We start from the raw sequence: 21,003 nt of genomic DNA, 5'->3' as shown, positions 1-21,003 counted from the left end.
ACTCTGTATTCTTTGTTTTTATTATTCTCAGAGATAATCATTCTTGATTATTTTAATTGATTTTAGTTATATTGATATACTTTATCATAATCCAGAATGGTGAACTGAATTCCTTGATAATTAGAAACTTTTACCTGACCCATCTAGTAAATGTCTTTCAAGTTTATGTTTCAATATAGATATAGCGAAAGGGATATTATTGGAGGGTACGAAATAATGTTTTCAAATAAAATTAGTTTTTAATCCATAAAAGTGACATATTTGTGAAAGTAAAACACAAAAGATGTTCATTACTTTTACTTTTTTTTCTTTCTAGTTATTATTATTCAGTATGTTTCCACTGACTGAGGAAAACAAGCATGTGGCCCAGTTGTTGCTCAGTACTGGTACCTGTCCAAGATGTATTTTCAGATTCTGTGGTGTGGATTTTCATGCACCTTACAAACTTCCCTACAAGGTATTTTCATTTTGTTTCTAAAGAAAGTTTCTGTATTCTAAAATGAATACCTGTACATTTGAGGGCAAGTATCTATCCATAACTCATCATTAAACTTTTAAAAACTATAATAAAATAATTACTGATAATGGTAAATTTGGAATTTCCTTTTAGTACCGTAAAACTGTAAGCTCCTTCTTAAGTGATTATATCTAACATTTAATGTAGTGGGATCTTTGTGGTGTAAATCCCGAGTGTATTTAATGTTTGTATATACCTCTCCTAAAGAGTACACAGATAATCACAAAATAGTACTTCTAGCCAGTTGTTAATAAGATGTGACAGGAAGAGGAGGACAGTCCTGAGATCTTTTATTAAGTGGAAGCATTGTGGATTTGGCTGCCTTTTTTCTTTTTCTTTTCTGTATTATTACCATTTGTACTTACAAATAGGTATTTGCAACCCTCCAAAAGTAAATGCTTATCATAATCATTATTTACTGTTATTAATAATAGAAAAAATAATATAGAGGGTTCTTTGACATTTATGGCAATATACAGAGAGCTTTGACTATTTAACAGAATACTTTCACAAAAAATATATAACATATTCCTATAGTGACATTCTTTTTAGAAGCAGTAATTATATATAAGTAAATATATATACCTATATAAATAGTATGTGCACACACACGTACACTCAGTTTCTTACAATTTTTAAAAATTGCTCAGGAGTTAGCAATAACCATCATTTTCCCTATGTATTAGTTTCTATTATTTTGGAAATAATATCTAGTGTTCATATAACATTATATGTCAAGCTCTCATCTAATCCTAATAATAACCTATTAGGTAAGTACATACTATGATTGTCTCTATTTTCAGATGAAGAAACTGAGGCACAGAGAGGTTAAACAACCTGCCCAAAGTTACACAGCTATTAAGTGAGCAAGCTAGGATATGAACTGTCTGAATCCAAAGCCTAGAATTTGGAGCTAGAAGACATGGATTTGAATCCCAGTTCCAGCTTCAGTTTTCTCCTCTCTAAATGGGAATGATGATAACATCCACCTCACAAGATTTTAAGGGACAATATCTAATAAAGTATGTGAAAACACTTTGAAAACGGTACATATGCTATGACGATTAATATATATGTGTATATTCATTTATACACATTATGACTATGAAGTAATAAGACTGGTTTTGTATAACTCTCCTTAGACATTTTGCAGACACATTATATTATTCTATGCATTTGTTTTAATATTTAAAATATGTTTTAAGATTTTAAATATTATATAAAGAGACTTAGTGTTACCAGCATTTATTTGTATCATTTTATGTAAATAAACATGAAAATATTTGAAGACAATTTTTTTCTTGTAAATGTACTTAAATTTTCATCTTTTGTAGTCCTATAACTGTATGTACACATACATATACATGTACTATGTTATACTGCCATTATAGAACTTAGGTAATAAATATATTTGTGTGGGTCAAATATACCTATATGTGTATGTATATATTAGTATTTCTGTTAAAGATGAAATAGAGCTACTATCCTAATAAAATGAATTAAATTTGTTCGAGTGAAAGATTTTTTTCTTTAGAGTCAGTAAATTGTAATCTGAGTAAATTCCAGAAGGATATCTATTCAACAACTGAATAATAAAATCTGTATAATTTAGATAAAACAGAGAATAAGTTCTCTGAGTATTTAGATGGGTAGAATCTCTGAAATATGAGAATGGTTTCAAAAGAATTCAACTTTTAACATTTTAGTACAAACGGTAACAGAAATGGGGCAAACCAGAATGTAGCAAAGGGCTTCTTCCAATTAATGCATATAAATGGTTTTGGAAATTAATGGTGCCAAATTTCAGCATTACTGACATCTGTTTACCTTTGTTTAGTAACTTGTCTTGAAATTACATTTACTTAATAGATGTATAATCTCTAATTTTTCAGATTTCATGTTGAATAAATGTACAATGTTTTGTGATTGTGAAATTATTAAGCAACCTAGCAAGGGTGGAAATTCAGTTTGTATTTCTATTTGTTAATAAATAGAATTGAAGGAGGTTTTTTTTTTTTTTTTTTTTTGAAGGAGGTTTTTTTGATTGTTTTTGTTTTGTTTTGTTTGTTTACTAAAATTAGCAAGTGAATGACCTTCACAAACCAAATTACAGGCATACTTCAGAGATATTGTGGGTTTGGTTCCAGACCACTATAATAAAGTGATTATCACAATGAAGTGAGTCAAACTAATTTTTTGGTTTCCCAGTGCATATGAAACTTATGTTTATAATATACTATAGTCTATTGTGTAATAGAATTATGTTTTAAAAATGTACATACTTAATTAAAAAATAACTTATTGCTAAAAAATGCCATTATCTGAGCTTTCAGCAAGTCATGATCCTTGATCACAGATCACTATCACAAGTATAATAATGAAAACATTTGAAATATTGCGAGAATTACTAAAATGTGACACAGAGACAGAAATGCTGTTGGAAAAATGGTGATGATAGACTTGTTTGATACTTGTTTGATACACAAACCTGTCATTTCTAAAGATGCAATATCTGCAAAGTGCAATAAACTCAAGCAGAGTAAATAGAGTAATGCATGTAACAGATTTGTTAATGGCACCTTCTGCCTCACTTTCAGGACTTTAGCTTCACTAAGATATAAAACTCTTTTGGAAAAATATTCACACATGTAGGAGTTAGGTAATTCTCTTTTGAATTACCCAGAAAGCCAGTGCTGGCTAATAAAATTTATCAATTGCTCCAAAATTGCTAAAAATCAACATTGTGTAAATCTGCACTATATCATAATTTCACTTCTGTTTTCATCTTAACCTTTAGGGCATTGTCAAAGGGTTATTACTTTTTTCAAATTAACTTTCCAGGAGTTGCTCAATGAACTACAGAAATTTCTGGAAACTGAAAAAGATGAATTAATTTTGGAAGTTCCAAACCCACCTCCCAAGAAAATTCGACTACAAGAACTAGAAGATGGGATTGATAGGATTGATAATCTGAGTCAGAATGGAGAGGCAAAGGTCTCCAATATTGAAGATGGTCACATTGCTTCCAAGAATTCAAATTTAAATGTGTGCAATGTATGTCTAGGAATTCTTCAAGAATTTTGTGAAAAAGAATTCATTAAAAAGGTAAATAATCTTTTTCATTATATGTGCAATTATGTAAAATTTTTAGTCTTAAAGCTTAGAAGTCTTGAATCTAAAGTAACAATACTATTCATTTCAACATGCTTTACACCAATGCATCATTAAAACATTTCTTAATTCAAAAAAAAACAACAGGCCTACTATTCTCAAATTGCTTCTTTATTAACAAGAAAACTGAAAATTAATGTAGTAGGTGTCCATGTATTTCAGTCATGAGCGCTACTCAACTGAAGAACAATATAATGGTTTTTCCCTCTGCTGTTTAACATAGCTAAGGAGTTAGAGAAAAGCTCTTGGTCATACTTAGTGTCTTGAAAAGACAAGTGTTACAGTCTTGTGGAAGGTACACGATTGAATGTGGGATTGCCTTTTGTTTCTAGCTGACAGGAATGCTAAATTTGGCTTTATTTTGTTAAAAATATTTTTTAAATTATGAGGTGATCTAATAGAAAACTTTTGACATTCAACAGATTGTTCTGCAAGTGAGTCTTGGCTGTGTTGGCATCTCGTGATAACAGTCTTCTGGATCATAGTTAGCAAATATTTGATTTTGGGATGTTTATGAGAATTCTCAAAGGTGAAAGTTTAAAAGTGTAGTGGATCTCCTGGACCAAAAACTCATGTTATGAAGATTAGTGTAAAATTTTCAGCAATTCCTGAGAATTTATATAATACTGTCTTATGTAATTAAAAAATGCTTTTATGTAATACTTTTTTAGGTGTGCCAAAAAGTTGAGGCCTCTGGGTTTGAATTTACCAACTTGGTATTTTCAGTCTCCTTCCCACCACAGCTATCTGTAAGAGAGGTAAGACCATTTAAATGCATGAAACTATATGTGAAATGCATACTAGAAATATCTTAGAAAAATGGAGATGTAAAAATACTCCTTATCATATTATATTTTTCATTTTTTGTGTACTTATTGAATGATTGATGATTGAAAGCATGGCATTATAGCTGCTTAATAATGTTGAATGAATGGATGAGAAAAGGAATTATTAAGTTAGTTTATCATAGGACTGGTGGGTTTTTTTGCGTGTTTTTTTTTGTTCTTTTTTTTTAAGATTTTTTTTTTTTTTTTTTTTTTTATTCATAGATACAGAGAGAGAGAGAGGCAGAGACACAGACAGAGGGAGAAGCAGGCATCATACAGAGAGCCTGATGTGGGACTCGATCCAGGGTCTCCAGGATCACGCCCTGGGCTGCAGGCGGCGCTAAACCGCTGCGCCACCAGGGCTGCCCATGTCTGTGTGTTTTTGTTTTAGTTTTAGTTTTTAATATTATATCAGCAGGACTGACAATATCACATGGTCAGTCTTCTGTAGAAGTTAAATAAAAGCATAGTGCCTTTGGGCATGAAAAACAACCCAAAGGCCAGGAGTCTTCTAAAGGAATTGAAAGGTAGAGATTTCAGATAATTTCTCTTGTTTTCACCATGTAAAGTGACTGGTTTAAGTCACTTTTTGAAGACTTAGTAAAGAAAACAGTGTTCCTTATGCCATTGAAAGGATTGTCTTTTTTTTTTTTTTCTTTTAGGTCCTCATTCTATAGTATATATTCATTAAGCTTTAGATCTGGATGAGGCATGTTGGTTAGAGAAAGAGATTTGTAGGGGTGCCTGGATGCCTCAGTCATTAGGGTGTGAGAAAGAGATTTGAGGAGAACTTCAGAGATGTTTTGGGGTAGATACATCCATGTTATAATGGTCTGGGGGTAGGGTTATTTCAGTAATGCCGAACCTACTTATTTTCTGGAGTAAAATATAGAAAGGGGGTACCTCTTTTAGTCAACAGGAAAAGGGAGAGAAGTAGCCTCATGTTTATTTTAACTTTTTTCCTTTGTTAAGTGATAAAAATAATAGTAGTCATTACTATGACATTCTTGTGCGTCGAAAATGACATGAAAATGTAAAATTATCTTACAGGGAAAATGATCTTTCTAATTTCAAATTACAACAATGAGTTCTAAATATATCCATTTATATATGTAAGGTGTCTTTTCCCTAAGAATCTGAAGACTTATCAGAACATTATATCTCATACCGGGGATCCCTGGGTGGCTCAGTGGTTTAGCGCCTGCCTTTGGCCCAGGGCGCGATCCTGGAGTCCCGGGATTGAATCCCGTGTCGGGCTCCTGGCATGGAGCCTGCTTCTCTCTCCTCCTGTGTCTCTGCCTCTCTCTCTCTCTCTCTCTGTCTATCATAAATAAATAAATCTTAAAAAAAAAAAAAAAGAACATTATATCTCATACCATCACTTTCTTTGGGTGAGCAAAATATGTTGGAGCAAATAATAGGTTTTTTAGCCTCCAAAAAGCTGAAGATTGACTTAAGACCTGATGAAGCTGGATGAATGAAAGTGAAGAGCTGGGAAGTGAAAAAGAGTAGAAAAATTTTAAGTAATACCTCTGTCAATAACAAGATGACTGAACAAATAAAGGGGATGATGATGATGTACAGAGGTTTATAAACACATGAAGTCATTTCCTAGTCAGTCATCAAAGCATTTCTCATGAATAGGTCATTTTCAGGATCCAATTTTGGTAGCAAGAAACAGACTTCTGAAAGCTGTGACTCATTAAAAGTTGCAGTGTTTGAGTAACAAAAATAGAAATAAGCATATTTTCTAAGTGTGGTTATATATCTTACCACCAAACTCTTCCTTTTAGACTTTATATATATATATATATTTTTTTTTTAAAGATTTTATTTATTTATTCATGACAGACACAGAGAGGCAGAGACATAGGCAGAGGGAGAAGCAGGCTCCCTGCAGGAAGCCCGATGTGGAACTCGATCCCAGGACCCCGGGATCATGACCTGAGCTGAAGGCAGACACTCAACCACTGAGCCACCCAGGTGCCCCTGGAACCCAGATTTCTTTAGCAAATTGTGTTTATGGCTCACTTTGTGATTTTTTTTCATTATTATATTTTGTACAATGCATCTGTGTGTATTTTCCTAGGAACTGTCTGATCTGGTTAGGACAATTTTAGATTGAATACTGCTAGAGAGGAGACAAACAAGCAGATTAACTGATATATCCCTGTTAGACATCAAGTAAGACATAGCAGAATAAATGGAGACTCAGAAAAGACAACATTATGCAATCTAGGTAGGTGTAATACTTAGAGGCTCCAAAGTCTTTATAACAGTATACAAAATTTGAATGATAAAATAGAGATTTATCGGGGATCCCTGGGTGGCTCAGCGGTTTGGCGCCTGCCTTCAGTCCAGGGCGTGATCCTAGAGTCCCGGGATCGAGTCCCGCATCGGGCTTTCTGCATGGAGCCTGCTTCTCCTCTGTCTGTGTCTCTGCGCCTCTCTCTCTCTCTCTCTCTCTCTCTCTCTGTGTGAGTGTGTGTGTGTGTGTGTGTGTGTGTGTGTGTCTCATGAATAAATAAATAAAATCTTAAAAAAAAATAGAAATTTATCATGACCATCTTGATGACTTTCTTGATTTCGGCTCCCCACTTGAATGTAACAGTGGAAGGATGTCTTTTTAATTAGAGTCAGATTTGATAAAAGGAGAGAGAGAATAGTATGATATGGCAAGAAATTATATACCTGCACTGAGATCTGAGATCCTGTGAGTGAAAGGATGCTGAACACCATCTAGAAGAGAATAAAAAAGAGAAAAATGGGATAGATACAGAAATGGTAATGTGTTGTATGACCTTTAGCCAAGGGAAAAGGTGATGAGTTGCAGATATAAGATAATCATAAAGGTTAGTGTTTACAGTAGTATGAGGGACTCCCATTATCTAGGCACTTGATGGAAATCGCATTGGTTAAAAGCACATTGACAGCTTTTGAATTGGAATAGTGTCTTCTAAAATAATGGTTCTCACACTCTAATATGCATAGGATTCATTTGGAGAGTTTCCCAGGCCCCTTCCTTAGAGATTCTGGTACAGTAGGTCGGTGGGACCCATGAATTTGTATGTCTAACAAGCTCATGGGTGATATTGGTACTTCTATAATAAAGGAGCACACTTTGAGAACTGCTGTCCTAAAGGATAATGGCAGAAATAATCTCATCTAATAATAATCTGATAACTTTTTAAAATTTATGTTCCTAATAGGAAGAGAGAAACAGGCATAATTAGAATATATCCTACACTTTTTTTAGAGTAAAAATTCCATTTATTCATCTGTTTATTTTATTTTTTTTAAAGATTTTATTTATTTATTCATGACAGATGCACAGAGAGAGAGAGAGAGGCAGAGACACAGGCAGAGGGAGAAGCAGGCTCCAGGCAGGCAGCCCGATGTGGGACTCCATCCCGGGTCCCCAGGATCACGCCCTGGGCCGAATGCAGGCGCCAAACCGCTGAGCCACCCAGGGATCCCTATTCATCTGTTTATGACACAATATACAAGAGACAAAGTGTTTCACATCCACTTCCAATTCTTTGGTATGTTCATTTCTTTGGCTAAAAGGAGAGACTAGACATGAGAGGCAGGCATTGCTTAGGCAACCAAAATAAGGATGGGGTGGGGCAATGCTAATGTCATCCTTACAGGAATAGGTACAAGGGGTCTGTTAGTTACAAGATATTTTCTAGAACTGTTAGCTGGAAACAAGGAACACCATTCCTGGATGCTCATGCCTTCATAGGCCTCAATCATTCCCACCACACAGGGACAGCAGTGCTTTCTCGCAGTCGCCCTCATGTCTTGCTGGATGTAGTCGTATGGGGACTTTCTGTACTTTCTCTGAATTCAGACCTAAATTTCAACAAGGCCACTTCACTGCAGAAGATCATGATAGATCATGATTTAGGATTTTATCGAGAGTCCCCTTATCTTTCTTGGAGTCATATAGTCAGTCAGCAAAATAGAGCACCTTGTTCTGAATGTACTGGAACTGGTTGAGGAAAGCATTTTCCAGGGCTCCTTTGACCTCCTTCTTGATACTCTTCAATGTGTCATAAGGGCTGTAGCTCTTGTACCTTTCAACTACTTTCTGGAGGTGACACACACTTGGCACAGTTGTGATGCTGATCCACTTGGGCACATCAGTTCCTTTCCTCTTCGCTCCAGTATTATAGAGATCCCAGGAGTCTTGGTCAGTCAGTTCATAATCAATGCCAGAGTCATCCTCTGCTCTTCTACCATTAGCAAGGGCAACCATCAGCTTGTGGAAGTCACTAGATGTGTTAGAAATCATGTCCTACAGATAAGTCTTGTACATTTCCTTGAGGACTCTGTTAATTTCCTGAAGATTTTGGTTGGTCCTTGAGCATATGATCTCAAAGAGTGAGTCCTCATCAGTCCCCAGCCCTTTCATGGAGGTTTTCAACTCTGAAGCATCATAGTGAGCAGGTGTTTTCAATAGGCCCCAAATCACAGTCCTCAGGTGGCTGGACAAGGCTGACTTCAGGGCTGATGCAAGTTCCTTTTTGATCCTTCTTTGGTAAGTAAAGGCAGTATCCTGTCTCTCTTCATTGCTGTGGGTGCTCAAAATGTTGACAATGGTGACCTCATCCACATCTTTGGTCCTGATGGCCTTTTCAGTGCCAGAGCATCATGCTCAGCATCAAAATTGGTGTATGCTTTCATCCACCTGTATGCATTTGGGGGCATGGAATGATCACCCTCCAAGCTGAGCTTGCAGAGAATTTCATGAACAGTAAAACATTTTGAAAGAAGCTGGGCTGGGCGCCAAGAGCTACAAGTGCCCCCAGTTTTGGAGCCTTTAGCCTTTACTTTGATAGGTGTCAAACGATGCAAAGAAAAGGCAGTTAGAGAAAAATGGCAGAGGAATCTGGGCTGGAAGGTAAATTAAAAGGTTTGTGAGGTTCAGAAAAAGTGTAATTCAGACTTTAATTAAAGCCAAATTATCCCTGTGTTGCCTGGGTGGCTCAGGTGGTTAAGCATCTGCCTTTGGCTCAGGTCATGATCCCAAGGTCCTGGGATCAAGCCCCATGTTGAGGTCCCTGCTGAACAGGTCTGCTTCTCCCTCTGCCCCTCACCTGCTTGTGCTCTCTCAAAAATAAATAAAATCTTTAAAATAAACAAACCCAAATTATCCCAACCAACAGAAGAAAGTTTAAGGATAAAAATACATCCCTATGAAGAAGAAATTGAGGCATCTCTCTCTGTGTTTATATAAACATTTGTATTTATATGTATTTACTTGACTTTTTATTTTGGAAAATATAAAAAGTAGTAAGACTAGCCTAGTGAGTCCCTGTGTATGTGTATCATCCAGCTCCGATTGTAATTTTTTTTTTTGCCAAATTGAAATCAGTTTCCAAAAAAGATACAGAAAAAATAAAGTCAGAGCAATGCAAATGTAAGAAGGAGGCTTAGTTCTGTAATAGCAACTGGAAAATCAAATCTTGAATGAGTAGAGCCTTGTAAGAATTGCTAAGGAAGAGTTGGGGGTGCTTTAAGTTATGATTACAGCAAGAAACAAAAAAGGGGATGTATTTGGAATTGGTACTACTGATGGATAATACAGGGAAAATGAAACTTCTGAAGTCTTACTTTGGCTTCTATCCTTTTTTTTTTTTTTTTTTTTTAAGATTTTATTTATTCATGAGAGAGAGACAGAGGCAGAGACCGAGACACAGGCAGAGACAGAGACACAGGCAGAGAGAGAAACAGGCTCCATGCAGGGAACCCTATCTGGGACTCAATCTTGAAACTCCAGGATCATGCCCTGGGTGGAAGGCAGACACTCAACCGCTGAGCCATCCAGGGATCTCTGCCTCTATCCTTTTTGTCAAGGAGAATGATCTTCAACCTGAATGGGTAGAATGATCATTGATTGGTGAGGGAGACTGAAAGTTCCACGTGGTGAAGCTTCTCTAAATGGATTCAGGTATTTGGGACTAGATAAATGACATTCCAGGATGGATTCAGAAAGAACTTGCAGTTGTTCATGATCTTTGAGAGCTTTAAAAGGTAGCGGAAACTGGAGACAGAGAAGGCAGTTCCATTTTCTACAGGTGGTTTTGTTAACTACCAGCTGGTGAGCTTGACTCTAAAACCTTGGCAAGATATTGAGGATAAGGAGCACTTGGTCAACACACTGAGCAGACTCATTAAGAACAAGTTATGGGGATCCCTGGGTGGCTCAGCGGTTTAGTGCAGCCTTCAGCCCAGGGCGTGATCCTGGAGACCTGGGATGGAGTCCCACATCAGGCTCCCTGCATGGAGCCTGCTTCTCCCTCTGCTTGTGTCTCTGCCTCTCTCTCTCTCTCTCTCTCTCTCTGTCTCTGTCTCTGTCTCTGGGTCTCTCATGAATAAATAAATAAAATCTTAAAAAAAAAGAACAAGTTCTGTCTGCATCATTTCTTCCTTTTAAAGATTAGCAGGACTGGTAGAGCAGGGAAATATGGTAGCACCAATGTGACTGGAATTCAGCTAGTCCTTTGAGCAGGTTTCTTTCTTATGTTAACTTCTCGAACGTGGCAGGATACATGAGCAGAATGTAAAGACAATTGGGTGGGTTGACCTGGCTGGCCATACCCGAAAGGAACTGCTTAGTAACTGATTTCAAACTGGACAGTGTTTCTCCAAGTGTACTCTGCAGATCTGAAACTCACTTGGAGAAAGGTGTTGAAAGCGGATTGCTGGGCTCAACCCAATTATATGAGGCCTTAGAAGCACCTTTCTTGGCTGAGGTCAGGGTCAGAGGAAGATGTGATTATGAAAGAATGGTCAGATGCAATGTTGCTCGTTTTGAAGACAGTGGAAAGGAACTACGGGATATGGGTGGCCTATGGAAGCTAGGAAAGGCAAAGAAATGTATTCTCCTAGCCTAGATTCTCCAGAAAGGAATGCAGCCCTGTTGACACCTCGGTGTTAGCCCAGGGAGACCCGTGGTGGTCTTCTGACCTAAAGCACCGTAAGATAATAAATGTGTGTGTTAAGGTTTTATTTATTTGAAAAAGAGAGAGAGAGAGAGAGCGCACAAGTGAAGGGAGAGGCAGAGGGAGAAGCAGACTCTCTGCTGAGCTCAGAGCCTGATGTGGGGCTTAATCTCAGGACCTCAATCCCAGAGATCATGACCTGAGCTGAAGGCAGATGATTAATGGACTGAGCCACCCAGGTGCCCCATGAATTTGCTCTTCTTAAATATTTAAGGGGTTTTCTGCTGCAGAGATGGAATTAGGTGAGGAAGTAATTTTCAGCTTTATGGAATTATGCAGAACAGGATAGACTGTTTTCAGGGATGGTGTTGTCTATTACCAGAATATTTAAGCCAAGGCTGGGTGACTATTTGGCAGAGATATGTAGAAGGAATGTATACACTATATAGTTGATTAGACTAGAGACTTTGTTCAGCTTTTTCAACTCCAAGATACTATATAGTTTTAAGAAAAATATTTATTATATTTGTTATTCTTTGTTACCTTATATTCGTAATTGAGTCTTCTAAACTATACCACATTAATGCCACACTAAAATTATTATTTTTTCACACTAAAATTATTATAGAATGAATGACCCAGACTTATGCTAATATTAGGCTAAACTAACATTTATGGGAAAAAAACATTCTGTTAAAGCCCAATAAAAGTAAACTGTTAGTCCTACTGTTATTTTAGGTTTATCTTTACTAGTATGGTCCAGTAGAGGGCAATATTGCACTATCAGTTTGACTTTTTGGTAGTGTGTGGAAACAGTTTTCTCACTTTATTGACTTTAAATGGATATAGTGTCTCTTAAATGTTACTTTGGTTTTGTGAAACACCTACTTCTTGACATGCAACTTGATATAGTTGGAGTTTTATTTGTCAAATCAAAACTTTTTCCCTTTCATTTTTATAATTGTATCTTCCTGCTTTACACTAAGTACTATAAATTATATGTAGCCCTAGAAATCTAACCAGAAATAAAAGCAGTACCATTTCTGTGGTAACAGTTTATATTTACAAATGTTTTTCTTGAATTCTGACAAAAGGGGGACGCCTGGGTGGCTCAGCGGTTGAGCATCTGCCTTTGGCTCAGGGCGTGATCCCGGAGTCCTGGGATCAAGTCCCACGCTGAGCTTCCTGCATGGAGCCTGCTTCTCCCTCTTCCTATGTCTGTGCCTCTCACTCTCTCTCTGTCTCTGTCTCTCATGAATAAATAAATTAAATCATCAAAAAAAAATTCTGACAAATGGGTATTTAAAAGACTGGATTTGTTGAAATCACTTTGACTTCAGGTACAGAGACTACACTTCCAAGTTCATATTGTGTATGCAGGCTCATTCGTTACCCAGACTTTGATTTAGCATGTGTATTTTCAGCTTTTTGTTCATTTTCAGTGACATCTCAGATTCTTATTTTGTATAAGCACCTTGCCTAAATCACTTTTTGTTCTTTCTCACCTATCTTTTAAAAGCACCTCAGGGTTCACTTTGGCCAACAAACTTTTTCTGAGCTTACTAAGAAGTGTTCAGAATTTGTAGCCCTAGTTTTCATTAGGTTTGTTGTGTAGACCTTACTTCAGTTCCTGTGTGGTCCACTAAATCACGCAGAACATATTTTTATAAGGTTGCTGAATGAGACACTGAAAAACAGGCAAAATTATAGAGATCACTGTCTCTGGCTGTTAAGTATCTTTCAGTGGACTCTCCATGAATGGGGTGGGGGGACAGTAACCTTGCTATGTTTTGGATATACTGGCTGCAATTTTAAAAACGTTTTAGAGGACATGAAGCAACTTAAACCTATCTTCCTTATAAAAAAGTAACTCTCAAAGCATGTCCCTGTGAGCACAACACCAGTGTATAAAGGTCTGCATCATTAGAATCACAGAATTATAGATCTGCAGGAGACCTTGGTGATCTAGAACAGGGCTCCCAGCTTTTTATGGTACTCATTGAAAAATGATGATAATGTATATGGCTGTGATTTGTCAGAGCTCTGAGTATGCCCCAGCCTCGGTGTAAATCCATTCAGAATCTCTGATGAAGAATCCAGGAGTTCTTAACTTTGAGTTTAAGGTGATCCCCTTTTAATTTCTGACCATTCAATGAATCCTCTATATCTGTGGTTTAGAAAGAAGATATGCTTAGATGATTTTCTTTTTCAGCCTCAGATTGGGACTATTTCACTCATCATAACACTCATCCTCCTTTTTAGAAGAGAAAAATCAAAGCTCATGTAATGTGGCATATTGGAATTTGGATGTGCCTCCTTGATTTGTGCTCTTTTTTGTTTTTAGACCATAGCATCTTTTCACCTTATATTCTCACGTGTTTTTATTTACCCGATTGCCTTGGCTCTATGGGCATTGCCTTTTCTTAACTATTACATTTATTAAGCCATACACTCAACATAAACAAGGATCAAAGGATCACCAGAATAATGAATCCAGTCAAAGATGCTGCATCAGGAGGAACATGAGACTAGACATGGTAGTATGTTCAGGATTCTATTATATTACTCAGTACATAGCTGGCACCTGTGTTCCAAGAGAGAAAAGAAGAGTAACATGCAATTCATCAAACTTTATACAGAACCCCAGTCCTGGTTAGGATGGGCGAATCAGTTGTCCAGCTGTCAAGGAGTCACAGCAGGTATTGAAGAAGCCTAATAACCCATTATTAGGGAAGCAGGCACAGGAGAGCCCAACATATAAAACAAAAACCTAATCCTGAGGTTACTGCAGCATGCAACAAAGAGGAATGGAACCTGTTCTTGGGAATGAGATGCCATGGTGAAGCAGGACTACGAATAAGACTGATTATAAAGCCCACCACAAGGGCACCTGGGTGGCTCAGTGGTTGAGCGTCTGCCTTTAGGTCAGGTTGTGATCCCGGGGTCCTGGGATCAAGTCCTGCATCAGGCTCCCTGCGTGGAGCCTGCTTCTCCCTCTGCCTGTGTCTCTACCTCTCTCTCTCTCTCTCTCTGTCCCTTATGAAAAAATAAAAATCTAAAATTAAAAAAAAATAATAAAGCCTACCACAGTAGCATAATATTGAATTTAGGAACAGTTGGTGGATATTCAAACATATGTTTAAATACATGAATATGCATATATTTACTTCCTAGCTTTGTTTTTTTCTTGGCCTGAACTAGCTAAGTATAGGTTGCTGTGACTTATCAACCCAGGTGGATAGTTGAGAGGTAGCAGGGTGCAGTAAGAACACGAGGCAGCCTTAAAATTTTGAAGTTTATTGTTTTAATTTGGATAGTCTCATCCTTGTGAATTGTTATGCTTTTGCATCTTTAAAATTTATGATAAGAAATATAAGAAATACAATAAGGAATAGAAGATAAAGGAAATCATTTTTCTTTAAAACTCAGTTTCCCCATAAGATACAATATATTATCACATTGCTACTTACCAACTATTGAGTTCCTTATCAAACTTTTTTCTCATTAATTTTAGGACTTTGTGGCCTAGTAAACTAAGTTTCAGAAAAAGGGAAGTTCTAATTTAGGCTCTGCCTATTTCAGATTTGGGTTTCTCTTATTACATAGAGAAGTAATGTCAACTATTTTTTTCTTTCTGATATCACCACCATATTTTAGGCTTAGTAATTCAAACCTACTAAATTATTATTTTTATATAATTTGAAATATATTTTTATATATGTAATATTTATAATTTAATCATCCTAACCCCTTGAAGTTGGTGTTATTATTATCCCTATTATACAGGATGAAATTGCAACTCAAGGTCACATTGCTAATAAATAACAGACCTAGGATTTAAAAATTCACCTGTCCAACTCTAAAGTTTATGCTGTTGTTTATTGCTATATCCTACTATGTTGTGATTTGATAAGATTTCAAAAGTGAGTTATTGTGTTGCTATATTTACAGGAGAGACTTAGCCTAGGTTTTGACCTTGTGGAACCAGAACTTATATTTTAACAAGAATGAGGATAAATCACCAGTTGATTTGGTGATTCTCTAAAAATATGGCTTTAAAAATAAAATTATAGGAGTGTCTGGGTGGCTCAGTCAGTTAAGCGTCTGTCTTGGGCTCAGGTCATGATCTCAGGGTCCTAGGATAGAGTTTCCCCCTACCCCTCAGCAGTGAGACTACTTCTCCCTCCCCTCCTACCCCTCTCCCTGCTTGTGCTCTCTCTTTCAAATAAATAAATAAAATCTTTAAAATAAAAGAGTCCCCAAAATTACATTTTTAAAGACTTTCCTACCACACTCATACTCAGATTTTTTTTATCAGATGACTGGAGTAGATGCAGAATAGGTTTTGCATCAAATATTTTATTACACTAGATCTCTTAAAATAGAGGAATTTCCAGTCATTTTTGTGAGGATTTTCCTTTGATCTTGGGAAGATTGGTACACCTGGGTGTGAGGTAGTGGGTTATGATGTTATAGTCCCTTAATAATTGGGGAGGGGAGTGACAGTAAGGTTTTCAGCCAAGTCACAGATATGTCCAAATGTTCAAGAAGAGGGGCTGGTGGAAGGTGCCACCCTGAAGTCAGACTCATCCAACTTCATTATTGACTTGTCTGAAACCTCTTTCTTAAAAAATAGTGCCAGTACTTACTTTTCTTCCCTTTTTTTTTCTTTTCTTCCCTTTTAGATAAAGGAAAGATGAATGAAGTAGTTTTAGAGTAGGTCAGTTAAAAAGTGTTGATTAATGGTAGTGCTACAGCTGTTCCTGCTTTTTTAAAAAATATTTTATTTATTCATGAGAGACACAGATTGAGAGAGAGGCAGAAACACAGGCAGAGGGAGAAGCAGGCTCCGTTCAGGGAACCTGACGTGGGGCTCGATCCCGGGTCTCCAGAATCACGCCCTGGGCCGAAGGCAGGCGCCAAACCACTGAGCCACCCGGGCTGCCCAGTTCCTGCTTTTTTTTTTTTTTTTTTTTTTTTTTAAATCGGTTTTTCTGGGTGCCTGGGTGACTCAGTGGTTGAGCATCTGCCTTCAGCTCAGGTTGTGATCCTGGGGTCTTGGGATCAAGTCCCACATTGGGTTCCCCGCAGGAAGCCTGCTTCTCCCTCTGCCTAAGTCTCTGCCTCTCTCTCTGGGTCTCTCATGAATAAATAAATAAAATCTTAAAAAAAAAAATAGGTTGTGTTGCTTAAAATATTGGAAGTTATCTTTACAAATCTTCCCTTTTAAATAAAATCTGCTCTGTTTTTCTTCACTGATATTAACACAGAATCAATACTAATAGAATCCTTTTTCTAGAGTAGATACCATTCAAGGCCCACTTGGAAATGTTTATCTGAGAAATTTTTTTCTAAGAAAACTGTCTTTCTCCTTGCCATTATTATTATTTTAAAATTTTAATTCCAGGGGCACCTGGGTGGCTCAGTCAGTTAAGCATCTGCCTTCAACTCAGGTCATGATCCCAGAATCCTGGGATCAAGCCCCACATGGTCAGGTTCATTACTCATGGCGTTGGAGGAGGGATCTGCTTCTCTCTCTCTCTCTCTGTCCCCTCCCACTTGTGTTCTCTTTCTGTCTCTTTCAAATAAATAAATAAAATCTTGATTTTTTTTTTCTTTTTAGTTCCAGTATGGTTAACATACAATGTTGTATTAGTTTCAAGTGAAATACAGGGATTCAACAATTCCATACATAAACCTAGTGCTCATCACAAGTGCACTCCTTATTCCCCATTGTCTATTTTACCCATTCCCCCATCCACCTCCATCAATTTGTTCTCTAGAGTTCAGAGTCTGTTTCTTGACTTGCCTATCTCTCTTTCTCTTTTCCTTTGCTTTTTTGTTTTGTTTCTTAAATTCCACATATGAAAGAAATCTTTGTCATTTTTATCATGCATAGTTATCCAATTTTTTAATGCTATAAACATTTTTCAACAAATTTGGATACTCTGATTATTTATAAAACTCATGTAAAAGACTTTAGTTGGACATTGGGGTGTCATTTCTCAGTGCTACTTCCTTTTTATTGCTTTTATATTTTGGTTTAACTATTATTAGAGATCAGCTGGATGTATGGCAGTCTCTACAGAGCAGTCACTAGCAGAAGGAAGAAGTCAAATTTTTTTATTTTAAAACAAACATATAATATATACATGGCAAATTAAAGAGTCATATATTGTTTTCATTATATCATAGTTTAAAAGCTATTCATGTAACTGTTGATGTATTGCTATGATTGAAACTCTTGATGGTTTTTTCAGAGATCTGCCTGTCTCTGAAGTGATTGTTAAAATGTTACTGTGAGTATTTGGGCAGACATAATGTCAGGGGAACTAACTTGGGTGGGGAAAAAATAAAATGGATTTTATTTAAATGTAGTCATGAAGCATGTAAAAGGAAATGAAAAAATGAAATAGATGCAAAGATGCCAAGACAGGTAGCTCTTTTATGCTTCTATTAAGAGTCATAATATGGTTTCTTTTCAGAATTCAGTTCACATCTAGGATTTGTTTTCTTTGAAACTAGAATGTTATGATGTGTAATGATTATATGATATTCATTTGGTATTATCACCATAAATTCACGTTAGAAACCATGAGATAGTGATTTTAGTGAGACCTGCATCCCATTTCTGAAAGCATCTCAGAAATCCTCACCTTATCAAGGAAGTGGGCATGTAGACTCAAGCCCTATTAAGTAAATCAGTAACCAGGCATGAGTGGTAAATTGGTATTTCAAAAGATTTTTAAATATGCAGACATGTATTCAGGACACTTCTGTTGGATAGCATTCTTATTCATGATGTAATTAACCTGAGTTATTTTGCAAATAGGATTGAAATGTACTACAAGTATCTTCTGAAGAGCTTTTAATCACTCACTACAGGTATAGAGTACTGAATAAGAGTGCGTGTTTGTTTGGATAAATGATATTCTGTTAGCACATAGACTTTTTTTCCTGAACTTGTGATATAGTTTGTTGATTGGTTAACATGTTGGATATCTTAGGTAAAGTCTTATTCCCATTTGTTTGGTCTTTCATTTCTCATAGTTTAAGTAGTGAGCTTATAGTAAACACAGATTATATGATGAGTCCTCGAAGTTGAAATCTACCTTAGAGGGGTGCCTGAGTGGCTCAGTCGGTTAAGTGTCTACCTTCAGCTCAGGTCGTGATCCCAGGGTCCTGGAATCAAGCCCCGCATCAGGCTCTTGCTCAGAGGGGAGCCTGTTTCTCCCTCTCCCTCTGCCTGCTGCTCTGCCTGCTTCTGCTCACTCTCTCTGTCAGATAAATAAATAAAATCTTACCAAAAAAAAAAAAAAAGCTATCCTAGAGTAGAAATATTCTTTTCTTTTTTAATAAGTTTTTATTTTTATATTCATCAGTGGTTAACTCTGGTCTTCTCCTCTCACGTAAGTACTGTCTTTGCTCGTAAAACTAGAGTTTAAATGGGCCTGATTTTGAACTTTATATAATAATGGAATCATAACATGATAAATCTTTTGTGCCTGGCCTCTTTCATTTGATATCATTTTTGAGAGATTCATCTTTATTGCTATGTGGAGCTATAATTTGTTCATTTTCATTGCTATACAGTATTCAGCTGCATGAAAATACTGCAATTTATTCATGCTGTTATAAATGGATATTAAGTTCATTTCTGGTTTTTGGCTATTTCCAACAGTAAAACCATAAGCATTCTTGTAGCCGTATTCTACACGTGCAGACATAGAATTGCTGAGTCATAAGGAATACATTTAAATAATATAATCTGAATTAACACTATGATTTACAGCCTACTAATCAGCTTTATTAGCTCATTCCTCCTAAATCAACTTAATGACAACAGCCTTAACTTTTCACTCGTATTTTCTGACTCCCTGTCAGTGCCCTTATTAACATTAATGACATGACTTCTTCCACTAATACCCATAACCAGTCAGTTTCATCTATCACTAGATGAAAGAATCACTAACCTTCCTTAAAAACTATATATTACAATACTATTTATGCCACAGATATTCTTAATGACAACTTTTACTGCTACAGAATTAATCTTTTATATTTTATTTGTAGCAACATTAGTTCCAACCTTAATCATTATTACCCTCTAAGGAAACCAAACAGAATGATTAAATGCAGGACTTCATTTTATATGCTAGTAGGATCAGTCCCACTTCTCATTGTCCTAATCTTTATCCAAAATCTTATAGGTTCACTGAACTTTCTAATAATTCAATACTGGACTGAAGCTAGTTCTTGACATAATATTTTCTTAAGACTAACATGCCTAATAGCATTTATAGTAGAAATACTTCTCTATGGCCTACACCTCTGATTACCAAAAGCATGTTTGAAACCCCTCGCTGTTGGATCCAAAGTTTGTGTAGCCATACAACTCGAACTAGGCAGCTACAGAACATTACGAGCTACAACACTAAACCCCCTAATAAATTACATGCATATCCTTTTCTTACATTATCCTTATGAGGAATAATTATAACCAGCTCCATCTGTCTATGGAAAACAGACTTAAAATTACTCATTGCATATTCCTCTGTCAGCCACATAGCACTAGTAATTGTAGCCATTCTTATCTAAATACCATGAAGTTATATAGGAGCTACATCTCTAATAATTGCCCACAGCTTTACATTATCAGCACTGTTTTGCCTAGCAAATTTAAACTATGAACAAATTCCCAGCTGAACTATAATTCTAGCTCGGGGATTACAGACTTCTCCTTCTACTAATAGCATGATGACTTCTAGTGAGCCTTACCAATTTGGCCTTACCCCCAACAATTAGCCTAATTGGAGAACTATTTGTAGTTACATCATCATTTTCATGATCCAACATTACCATTATGCTAAGGAATTAACATTGTTATTGCTACCCTATATTAGCCATAACATCATGAGGCAAATATAAGTGCCACTTCAAAAATTTTAACCATCATTCATATGAGAAAAGGCTCTCATAGCCCTACATTTACTACCCTTCCTACTTTTATCACTTAACTCACAAATTATTTTGATGTCCATCTATTGTAAATATAGTTTAATAAAAACATTAGATTGTGAATCTAATAGTAGAAATTCAAAACTTATTTACTGAGAAAGTATGTAAGAATTAATTCATGCCTCCATGTATAAAAAATATGGCTTTTCAAACTTTTTTTTCTATTTTAAAGATCTTATTTGAGAGAAGCAAGAGTGAGTGAGCACATAAATGGGGGGAGGGGTAAAGGGAGAGAGAGAAGCAGACTCCCCACTGAGCAGGGATTCCCAATTCAGGCTCGATCCCAATACCCTGAGATCATGACCTGAGCCAAAGTCAGATGCTTAACCCACTGAGCCACCCAGGTGCCCTGTTTTCAGATTTTTAACAGATAGAAGTAATAATCCATTGGTCTCAGGAACCAAAAAATTGGTGCAACTCCAAATAAAGGTAATAAATCTATCGACATCTTATACTAAGTGCACTATGTTAACTTTACCAATCATAAAAATCTAAGATGTATAAAAGCATCTATATCCAT

The 21,003-nt window shown here is 36.4% G+C and overlaps 1 protein-coding gene and 1 pseudogene across 12 annotated transcripts in view; one reads left to right on the top strand and one right to left on the bottom strand.

Annotated features, from left to right (window-relative positions):
* The window catches only part of PUS10 (pseudouridine synthase 10), a 71,126-nt gene that overhangs the window by 4,847 nt on the left and 45,276 nt on the right, over positions 1-21,003 (top strand). For all 12 annotated transcript variants that reach the window (XR_013389740.1, XM_077915537.1, XM_077915531.1 and 9 more), the window contains 3 exons: positions 317-457; positions 3,359-3,622; positions 4,360-4,446. Coding sequence is in view for 11 of the 12 variants with exons in the window: in XM_077915537.1 (XP_077771663.1) it covers positions 332-457; positions 3,359-3,622; positions 4,360-4,446 (477 nt within the window). In the remaining variant the exon portion in view is untranslated. The remainder of the gene's footprint in view (positions 1-316; positions 458-3,358; positions 3,623-4,359; positions 4,447-21,003) is intronic.
* Positions 8,072-20,327, bottom strand: LOC144323143 (annexin A2 pseudogene; annotated as a pseudogene).

Source organism: Canis aureus, chromosome 11, assembly GCF_053574225.1.
Source record: "Canis aureus isolate CA01 chromosome 11, VMU_Caureus_v.1.0, whole genome shotgun sequence".
Taxonomy (NCBI): domain Eukaryota; kingdom Metazoa; phylum Chordata; class Mammalia; order Carnivora; family Canidae; genus Canis; species Canis aureus.
Note: the sequence above shows the minus strand (reverse complement) of the source record. Positions and strands in the feature narration are given on the sequence as shown.